The sequence below is a fragment of the Nerophis ophidion genome, linkage group LG02, assembly GCF_033978795.1.
Source record: "Nerophis ophidion isolate RoL-2023_Sa linkage group LG02, RoL_Noph_v1.0, whole genome shotgun sequence".
NCBI classification, from domain to species: domain Eukaryota; kingdom Metazoa; phylum Chordata; class Actinopteri; order Syngnathiformes; family Syngnathidae; genus Nerophis; species Nerophis ophidion.
This window is the reverse complement of record NC_084612.1, coordinates 20,829,567-20,841,108: the sequence shown is the minus strand read 5'-3', so window position 1 is coordinate 20,841,108 and position 11,542 is coordinate 20,829,567. Positions and strand designations below refer to the sequence as shown.

General features: G+C 39.1%; 1 protein-coding gene across 1 annotated transcript in view; it reads right to left on the bottom strand.

Moving 5' to 3' along the window:
• Nucleotides 1-1,498: 1,498 nt before the first annotated feature.
• zdhhc7 (zinc finger DHHC-type palmitoyltransferase 7) overlaps nt 1,499-11,542 on the bottom strand; it is a 28,356-nt gene continuing 18,312 nt past the window's right edge. The window contains exons 2-7 of the mRNA XM_061878825.1: nt 10,149-10,499; nt 8,233-8,357; nt 8,055-8,151; nt 7,844-7,925; nt 7,425-7,555; nt 1,499-3,489 (exon numbers count right to left, since the gene is read on the bottom strand). Of these exons, the coding sequence (XP_061734809.1) occupies nt 3,307-3,489; nt 7,425-7,555; nt 7,844-7,925; nt 8,055-8,151; nt 8,233-8,357; nt 10,149-10,493 (963 nt within the window). The 5' untranslated portion in view covers nt 10,494-10,499 and the 3' untranslated portion in view covers nt 1,499-3,306. The remainder of the gene's footprint in view (nt 3,490-7,424; nt 7,556-7,843; nt 7,926-8,054; nt 8,152-8,232; nt 8,358-10,148; nt 10,500-11,542) is intronic.

Below are 11,542 nucleotides of genomic sequence, written 5' to 3'. Positions count from 1 at the left end.
TACTCATGCAATAAATAAATAAATAAAAAGTTTTCGCTTAAAATAAATGTAAACGCTTGCATTCATGCATCTGTTTTCACTTCATGTGTTAGCTGGAGGCTATCCCAGCTCTCTTGACTCACCAGTCAATCACACTCACCACATGTAAATTCACACTCACATGGACAATTTACTCTATAATTGACATAACACACGTTTTTGGATTGTTGTATTTACAGTATGTGAAGTTAAGTTAAAGTACCAATGATTGTCACACACACACTAGGTGTGGTGAAATTACCCTCTATATTCGACCCATCCCCTAGTTCCACCCCCTGAGAGGTAAGGGGAGCAGTGGGCAGCAGTGGTGCCATCCATCCATCTTCTTCCGCTTATCCGAGGTCTGGTCGCGGGGGCAGCAGCCTAAGCAGGGAAGCCCAGACTTCCCTCTCCCCAGCCACTTCGTCTAGCTCTTCCCGGGGGATCCCGAGGCGTTCCCAGGGCAGCTGGGAGACATAGTCTTCCCAACGTGTCCTGGGTCTTCCCCATGGCCTCCTACCGGTTGGACGTGCCCTAAACACCTCCCTAGGGAGGCGTTCGGGTGGCATCCTGACCAGATGCCCGAACCACCTCATCTGGCTTCTCTCGATGTGGAGGAGCAGCGGCTTTACTTTGAGCTCCTACCGGATGACAGAGCTTCTCACCCTATCTCTAAGGGAGAGCCCCGCCACACAGCGGAGGAAACTCATTTCGGCCGCTTGTACCCGTGATCTTATCCTTTCGGTCGTGACCCACAGTTCATGACCATAGGTGAGGATGGGAACGTAGATCGACCGGTAAATTGAGAGCTTTGCCTTCCGGCTCAGCTCCTTCTTCACCACAACAGATCGGTACAACGTCCGCATTACTGAAGACGCCGCACTGATCCGTCTTGGGACCCTGCCCCAAGTGGAGGAGTTCAAGTACCTACGAGTATTGTTCACGAGTGGGGGAAGAGTGGATCGAGAGAGCAGCGGTGCCACGCCCGGGAATTATTTATAGTGATTTAACCCCCAATTCCAACCCTTGTTGCTGAGTGCCAAGCAGGGAGGAAATGGGTCCCCTTTTTATAGTCTTTGGTTTGAACTCCCAACCTACCGACCTCAGGGCGGACATCACTAGGCCACTGAGTAGGTTGCAAAATATTTTCTGTTCACTCTGTCATCTGGGACAGTATAGATATGCATATATGTAAATAATTAAAAAAAAATACATATATATGACTTTTTTTATTATATATAATATAAATTATATGTATAATTTCACATATATAATATACATATGTCATATATATAATTACATATACATATGATTAATTATATATACTAAGTGTATATATACACATATGTATACAACATGTATATATACATGATACATATATACACATATACAGTACATCTATATACACACATATATATATATATATACATATACACAAATATATCAATATACATATATGAAAAGTAACTAAGACAGCTAATAACACTTTTAATAATGTTTATTACTTAAAATGACATTTACATGACACATTTAAAAAAACAAACCATTCCATCCATTTATACAGTTCTCATAACTTTTAATCTGTCATAAACGCTAAAAGACTTGATCTCAGGGGAACAGAAACATTTTTCGGGTTGAGAGCATCGCCACACAACCCGGTGATGTCATCATAATGTAATACAGGGATTTAAAATACAATCAGTTATACAAAACATGCCTCGTAACTGCTAACCCTGTACGAGGAATCATAACTTCATTACTTGAAAGCACTGTCCTACTGTAGTATACAACCATTTCTGGAAGATCAACTATCTTCCTGACCTTTCATAATCATAATTTAATTGATCAAAGATATGAATAAAGTACATCCTGCCAGAAAATGTCACTTCTGTTCCTGTATTCATTTCCATTCCAGTTCAATTGTTGCCCATCTTGCAAGCACACATTTATAGGTTAAGCTGGCCTTCGTTCCTATTTAAGTTAGTTTGAAGGGATTTCCTGGATGAAGTTAAGAAATGCATGCCTGCAGTAAGAGGGGTTGCAAGTTTGAGCCTGTGCAGCAGTTAGAGAAAGAGAAAACATGAGGTCTGCATTAATAAAACTCCCGAAAACAGTTTAGAAAGAGTGCCAACTTGTTTTACATTCATCACAGAGCATCCTTTAATAGTGTAAACATTGAGGGAAAAAAAATACTCACTCCTTTGGCAACCACAGATGAGAACAAAAACCAGCACACCGTCCCACATGTGGAGGAAAACTTGACAATACTCAAATCTGAACTACCGTCTTAATTAAAAAAAAAAGCCACAATCATCCAGTGTAAAAAGAAAACTGTAAATGATATATAATGGATGAATTGACCGGATGTTGTTCAAAGGCATTAAGGGTTCTAAAAACTCTTGGAAGGTCTGCTTCTTACAGGCCTTATAAATAGCAAAAGCCCCCAGAAGAATCCACTGCACAGTTTGAAATTCACCAGCTTAGAATCAGCATAAAGTCAGAGCACAAAAGGACGATGTGCTAGTGTCATGACAGGCAAGCAGCATGCATGGTCCAACACTTGCTGCGAGGAACTTGTAAAGTCCAAATGATATACAAAAGTAACCCCTAAAACTGATTACCGATGTAAGCAGGCAAATATACTCAAGAGAGTTATTTATCTTTACAGTGAAACATAGGTAGATTTCTCACTGCTGCAGATATTGTCTTGCACTGGCCCAAAAAGAGTTGAGCCAGGAATAAATAATAATGATGATGATATTGCAGGAGACGAAAACCTTGCAAAAGCCACTCAGCCCCGCACAGAAGAAGAAAGAAGCTTGTTGTTCACGGCCTCATTAGCCCGGGAGCGGCCGACTGATTGCAGCGTTACACATGCAAATCAACGCAGCACACGTCTGTCTGGTGTGCTCCACTCGCTCAAGTGTCACGTAAGTAGCCTGCGCCCTTTGTCTGCAATAATGCTGCTTGCCCCCTCCAGTCCGCCATGTCAAATATGTACTTTGAATCTCATCAGCAAGGCAAAATCAATAATGATTGAAAAAAATAAATAAAAGGGAAACCAAATGGAGGAGGAATAAAAGAGTTATACACTGCATGCGTCACCACCACACAAACTAAAAACCGTCAATGTTTGCAATCGTTGTGAGAAAGTATGGACATTGAATGGAGGTTGCCGAAGTTGTGCAGCCCCGCCGTAACACTTTGTCACCCGCACAGGAAGGCCAGTTCTTGGTAAGCTGATGTCCGTTCCATCACCTTCCTCATGAGTTTCGTCACAGGCGTCTCTCAAACAGAAAACTCTGATCCGGGGCGGCGAGCTTGGTTTAGGAGCGCGAGGCGGTGTAGACGCAGCCCCGTGAATGGGTTGCACCACAGCACAGAGGGCGGGCCGCCGAACACGGCTTTCATTCCGTTCCATCTGGTGCGACGCTCCCAGGTGGGCTTCTCGTTTTTCAGTCGCTCGATCTCCTGTAAGATGTTCACACTGGCTCTTAAACCAAACGCTTCTTGAAAAGCTGAGTCATTAGCTAGCATGCTGAAACTGGAGATGGGCAAAGTAAATTATTGCCAATAATTCAATTTGTGTGGATACGTTGATTGTTAGCATGAAAAATGGAGTGTATTACTTGGCTGTAACCTGCAGAGGCGCTGTTGCTGTAACCAGTCTCAACTAGTTTTTGTTCTAGAACAGTGATTCTCAAACTGTGGTATGTGTACCACTATTGGAACAGGGGCTCCATCTAGTGTTATGCCTATAATCACTTGATAAAAATATAGTGTTTTATTTTACTATATTCAAACACAGTGGTACTGTTCAAACTGTGTGTAATGTTAGGATAGGATGGCTAGGCTTTTATTTATCCTACAAAGGGGACATTACATTTTTGCAGGGCAGGTTTTCACATCCAGCAAGATAATTAAAATGTGAAGAAAAATATAATATACATAAAAATGTATATATACACAGTATATACATACACAATATACCTAATAAAACAATTGCCTTGTTTTTTTAATGAATACGTAGACCTACTACGCTACTGTATTTTAATGTTGGTCACTATGGTAGTACTTTGAGAACCAAATTTTTTCTGAGGTGGACCTTGGTGAAAAGTTTGAGAACCACTGTTCTAGAACACCATCAGCCATGGGATGATAAGTACATTAAGTGACCCTTTCCTTCCAGTAACTTAAATGATTAAAAAACATAAATTCTCCTCTTGACCCATGTAGGTGGCATGATATCAGGGTTTCTGCAGATATCAGCAAATCTAATTTGATTCTTTTTAATGCAACTTAAAACAAATGTAATGCCCATGTCCAACTGCAGATCGTTATATATTGTATATACGGTAGTCAAACGCATACAATTTCTGTATAGACAAAATTGTAAGCATTTGACAATAAAAATGTTGAATAGTTGAAAGGTTTACACTAACTGTGGCCAAATTAAGCACTAAAGTAATCATAACATACAATAATAATTATGCAAACAACCCTTTCAAACGCAATAAAATATGTTTTTCATTTCCGTATTATTTCAAACTATTGCAATGAGAAGGTGAATGAATTCATTATCTTAACTAGGTAAATAACCATCACAATACAATGGAATATCAATATTTGTTAGCATGAAAAAAATTGCACTTAAATAAATACTTAACATCTTAAAGTGTAGTTTTTTTCCTCTAATTGGAAACACTGGGTTGGGGGTTTGGTTTTGTTGTCTTTTTTGTTGCCATTTGGAATTGCATGACATTTTTGTAATACCCCTGGATATCGAATGAATAATCTTCACAAAATCCATTTATGGACTTTTAATGCTTTTTGATGACCCGCGGAAACCCTGCATATAACAAATATACAGTAAAAACCATAGCAATTTAAATAATGGCAATTATTATGATTATTTTGCCTCATCGTGATAATGCATGTTTTTGTCACGTTATTGGTATGACATGCAAAATCAAGAGCGACAAGTTGCAACGAACGAGTCAATGCAATGTAACGTGCAGGTTTTAATTACGTCTATTCACAGTGTGGAGCCGTTTATAAGTTAATTTTCAAATTTTTTTCTTACCAACAGGTCTCTCTGACTACCCTTTTCCAGATCACTGGTGTGCATGACAGGAAGAAATGTTCAGACTCACTTGTGGAAATTTACATTTTGCGCCACCTGCTGGTCTCTAGACACCGAAAATAAGACAACCAGTCTTTTTACAATGTTTTTCTTTGGAAAAAATATTTGTATATTTCTTATGTTTGGGTCAATATGATATTTTATTAGTCAGTATGAGGAAATGTTGCAAACTGTAAGTTGAATCTAAGAAAACACTGTAATAGCACAGTTTATAATATGGTTGAATAAATCCTCATTTGTCTTAACTTTTTTAGGGGATTTTGCCTATAATTTACAACCCTTATGTGAGGAAAAAAAACACATGCTTTTCCTAATGGGAGTGCATTATTGCGCCCATAAAGCCCTCTAAAAACATCCAATAATTGCCAAAAATACTTCACTTGCATCTTGTGACTTGAATATTAACCAAATACTGGCAATATAACACCAACAAATTACTTTTAGTGGCCCCATGATCACAGAAAGCTATCAAACTTATGTTGCTGCATCGCTTCTGAGTTGGTGAAAGTTAATTCTAGATGATAAATCATGCCTCTCATCTGTCTCGTACAAGGTTATGGCCATAAAACTAAAAGTTGGTCAACTTTGACATTCAATTTACCCCCGGAGAAAGAGAGAAAGACCGAAGAGACGCTCGCTTGCGGCACATTTTGTTTTAAACCCTTCTGGTGAGGATTATGATTCTGATCCTGTCCGTTGGCATCCACGTGAGAGCAGACATTGTACAGCTAGTTATTGTTTTACTATTTTCATACTTTGCATGTCTTGTTTAGCTTCAGCATTTATGCTGCATGCGGCTTCACTAAAGCTGGATCTGTTTAGTATGCAGCTTAAGAAACATGTAAATCATTCTCCACATATTCAGGCTCCAAAATATAAGGTTCTGGATCATCATTTGTCCCAAAATAATCACTGTTGTCTCTCACAAAGTCTGCCATGAGTAGTAGGTTTGTTGGGATTCAAAACTAACAATAAAAGTGACGCTTAAAAAAAGGAAACGCCGTGCTTCAAGTGTTGCTTTAAAACCCGCCTTGCCAAATGTGGCGATTAGTATTATCACCTTTGGTTTAAACTTGTTGAAGTTGTTACTACTGTCTTGCTGTTGTCCTCTGGTGAAGACCGTAGTAGAGGAGCGCAAGGCAGATGTTCCCTTCAGTTCACTTTACCTTGCAATGGGTCTGCTAAGCTCCGCTTTTCGGTCAGAATTCGAGGCCACCGATTTGTGACAATCTGGTTGCTTTATTAGTTTTGCAGGACACAACCAGACCTATTCATCATTTTACTGCACAGTACACGCGCTCCTCTCCCTCACTTTACTCGCCCACATACTCACCAACGTCCCTCGGTCAACACATTGACATTCTCGCAAACACACAGTGTAGATACGTAATATGTAGATACATAATATGTAGATACGAAGACGCACACACAACTGCTTGGATTGATGCCAAATATCAGCGGAGTTACGATCGCCCATCTAACGTCAACTTGAGCAAGTAAAATGACTGAACTTGGTAACAAATTGCTACAATATGTGTTTTATCTGCTACATGACTTATCTGGGTACATTTATCCATAGTTTGGTTTTTAGTACTAACTAATAATGATAATTTTCTTAAAACACAGACCAGGATTGACATCCATAAATCATTAATAATTTAATATTATGTTAGTAAAACTATTTTATTATATTGTAATCTAATTCTCAATTAGGGAAAATTGTAAATTGTTCTTTGAGTGCAACAAGAAAAACAGAATGTGTTTAATGCCCTTTAATTTATATTTTAACCTTCTAAAATTGTTCTTTGAGTGTAATAGGATTGTATTGTAAGGTGTTCTGTTAAAATAAAGTCAAAATTGACACTTTTTCGTAGTTCTCCTTATTTGGAAAAGTATCAATATACATTTAGGTCTTGCTACTGGTAGCAAATTATTGGTATGGGGACAATTCTACAATACATATATACTTACAGCAAGTATATAAAACAATGATGGAGGTTTTTGGATGTTTTTTTAGAGGGCTTATAGTCGGAATAGAGCAACTCCATTGTGACATGACTTTTGGTAGCATTTATTTATGATTTAGAATGCATGAAAAAAGTTAGTCTTACACAAGGTTTGTGAATGACCAGACAAAATTCCCAAAAAAGTTCCCTCATAAAAAAGTCTGATATGCATATACTCTGTACTGCTCGGTGGAGATGAGGCTTAACATTACACTTATGGACACCGTATGCTGATTAGAAGTGTGGGGAATACTGACCGTCTCGTCATTGCAGATGGAGTGTATCTGCGTACCAAACATGACAGCAGTGAAAGTGAGGAAGAGGATGGCTTCGAGACAGAGGAAGATCAGCAGTAGCACGGACACCCCAGGAGAGAAGTCACTGCACTCTGGCTCCCCCAAACAAATGAGACAGAAAGTTGGGTTTTGATGCTGGTAATATTAAGTGTTAGATGCTGAATACTTTTTAAGTAGCTTTGCTGCAAAGATACTACCAAATACAGTAAGTGATCATTGTGTTGTTTAACTGCATCAGACAGAAACCAGATCTTATACAAGAATAGAATTTTCAGTATTATGAATGTAATGCAATATACAACATTATATTTTATGAGATTTATCATACAAAAAATCTGTTTTTTTCTTAATTGAATAACAGCAAGGGGGCTGGAACTTACCGTTCCACTGTACTTTAATACACGTGAAGAAGTGCATGCCACTGAGGCCCAGTGCATGAGCAGAAATCAATGCTATGTACATCTGAGGAGAAAAACGGTAATATGAATATCACCGATCAAAACAGCTGTTTAATTAGCGAAAATCATTATTTTAAGCTTCGAGTTAATATAAAAATGTATTGAAGGTCAAGACTCACTTAAGTGTACTTACAGTAAAAAGGACGAAGAATCTCTGATTCTTTTCCCCCACGCAGTTATTTACCCAGGGACAGTGGTGATCCATCTTCCGGATGCACCTTTTACAAATACTGCATGCCACAGACAGAAAATAAAATGTGTGATATCACAATTATTGTCACTCTCCAGTTTGGTTTGTTCACTGTACCGACCTGCAGTGGTGTGCTCTCTCAGGCTTGATGCTGCAGCACTTTGGACACTTGTAGATGACCTCTCCAGGCTTCAGCTGCAACCTCTCCATGTACTCCTTGGTGGCGTTGCCTTTGGGAACCGCACCCTGAAGGGGCAGAGAGAAGACATATTACACAACATTAAAATTATTAACAATTTCCATATACTCTTTTACAATTCCATCCATCCATCCATTTTTTACACTCGTCCCTTTCAGGGTCGTGTGGGTCGTGGAGCCTAACCCAACAGCACTCGGGCGAAAGGCGGTGTACACCCTGGACAAGTCACCACCACAACACAGGGCCAACACAGATAGACAGACAACATTCACACAATAAGGCCAATTTAGTGTTGCCAATCAACCTATTCCCAGGTGCATGTCTTTGGAGGTGGAAGGAAGGCAGAGTACTTGGAGGTAACCCACGCACTAATCCCTGCCTTCATTTACAATTATAATTCATCATATAATGAATTATATGACAATGTAATTCATATCATATTTTTACTAAAAAAACAAATTATAAAAATTAATGATTTATTTGACATTATAGTAATTCAATTTTGGTAAAAAAAAAAAAAATTGTGTTATGTTTATGCATTACGCAGTTTTCCACTGCATCATCATCACCACGAATTAAATGGCCATTAAATAAAAATTAAAAAAAGGTGAAAAATGGTATTATAGCAGAAAAAAATCACTGAGCAGTTTAAAATAATAAAATAATTATAATACTTTTTTTCCAAAGAAAAGAAAGTTAAAAAGGTTAAATTTAATTAAATAAATTTCATTTAACAAATCTACCTAACTTTGATACCATTATTTAAGAATACTTTATAGAGTTTAAGCACTTATGGACAATTTATACATTTCACATATTCATACTTCCATCCATCCATTTTCTCCCGCTTGTCCCTTTTGGGGTCACGGGGGGTGCTGGAGCCTATCTCAGCTGCATTCGGGCTGTAAGCGGGGTACACCCTGGACAAGTCGCCACCGCATCACAGGGCCAATATAGATAGAGACACCCATCTATCCATCCATTTTCTACCTCTTATTCCCTTTTGTGGTCGCGGGGGGCGCTGGCGCCAATCTCAGCTACAATCGGGCGGAAGGCGGGGTACACCCTGGACAAGTCACCACCTCATCGCAGGGCCAACACAGATAGACAGACAACATTCACACTTACATTCAAACACTAGGCCCAATTTTTAGTGTTGCCAATCAACCTATCCCCAGGTGCTTGTCTTTGGAAGTGGGAGGAAGCCGGAGTACCCGGAGGGAACCCATACATTCACGGGGAGAACATGCGAACTCCACACAGAAAGATCCCGAGCCTGGATTTGAACCCAGGACTACAGGGACTTCTTATTGTGAGGCAGACGCACTAACCCCTCTTCCACCGTGAAGCCCATAGAGACACCATTCATACTCAAATTCAAAGCCTTTAAAGGGCTAAAATAAAGCATGGTTGGTATTTTTGTTTAGGGCTGAATTTGTTTTTTTGGACCTTTGAAAAGTAAAGGAATGTTATGTCAACATCAGAATAGTTTTTATTGCCATTGTTTGAGAACGGGTTCACAAACTAAGAATTTTACTTGGTGCAATCGTGCAACGTCAGTCTCTCCGTCCATCTTGTTTAGCTTCGTCGTATTGAATATAAATATGAAATAACTGCCAGTGTATCGTACCCCTGTGAAAGACTTGGACATTGAATTTTAACATGAAAAAATCCTATTAGCAAAAATCATGTTGAATAAATTAACAACAAATATTATGGTCAAAATACATCAGAACTTTACCACAAGGACAAAAAAGTCAGCCCCCAAGGGTTAAGGATTTTAATTGCAGTATTTTGACAAAAGTTTCGGTACATTGTGAACCACACGGTACGCTTACCGGATCTGACAACATGGTGCGCAGGTGTGAAGCCAGAGCGAGCACGGCGAGGGAGTTAAACGTGGCTCCGTTAAGTAGAGAATACCAGAAGTTCTTGGCGGGCATCAGCATGACAAAGTTCACAACAAACTCGGCATACAGCACCAGGAACCAGGTTATGCCGGCGCACACCATACCACAGCTGTCCTGAATGAACCACACCGTGCGGTTTCCGGTGCTGTGGTCCGTGTGGGCGCCGTCGACCATCACTCCAGCCGCCAGGCTGCCTGACTCGACATCGCCACCTGCCGTCAGCAGCGGGTGGTGCTGCTCCATTTCTCGCAGTCGATGGTTTGAAGAGTGCATCCTTCCCTACAGAGAAATGATGCAGTATTGTAAGAGACAGAAAGACAACAAGGGTTAAAAGGAATTTAGAAATGCATGCAGCAAACCACAATGTGCACTCCCAGACAACTTGTGGGTTTTTTTTGTACACACATTCTAAATTGCACAAAGATCAAAGCAGAATGAGAGCTTCTAGGGGGTAAGTACTCAAGAGAATAATAATATTGAAAGGACATAAAAACAACTGGAGTGAGGGTGTGAGATCAAAAGGAAAAAAAGTCATGAATACATATTGTTATCGTGCAAAATAACCCTTCCTGTTACGGTACATTGTATACTTATACACAAAGAAAGTATGACTGATTGGTTGCCACTACAAAGAACATTATGCAACACCTTAGCAAACCAAGTAGGGACACAAAGGTCAAACAAACATACATACTAAGCATGTGAACGATATGAACATTTTACGTCACTGTATTTGTGACAAAAATGATCACGATGGTCATTATTATTATTACTACTACAGTACTGTATGCCCCCAAAATACTCACATACATACTGAAATATTTTGACCAAGGTCTATTAAAAAAACCCAACATAATAAATAGACACACAACGTACGTTCTTGGCAAAAGAAACATTAAGTAACTTTCTGGCTTTTTAAAGAGCCATTTGATTTGTATCTACATTGTTAAATGTTTATCTTTTATTTTAATTTGTAAAGAAATATATACAATCGAATAGTTTAATTGCTCAAACAGCAATGAGTTTGTTGAAGTTTAGAATGGGGTATGTTGTTTCTTAATAGGGGAATATGTTAATTGCTATTGTATTCACGTTAACATTTAAGATAGCTACCCAGTCAGTGCTAACTTGCTTCTTCAGTAAATGAGCAGTTGCACTGGTCCGTGAGTTAATCAAAGTGCGGTTATTGTTCACGATTTTACGAATAACTTATAACTTCATGCAATAAATCGGGATTTATTTACGGACAATATGTGATTAAATATTTAAATTGTTTCACAGCGCTAATTTCCAAAAGACTTCTTTAAGGGAGTCAGAGTTTT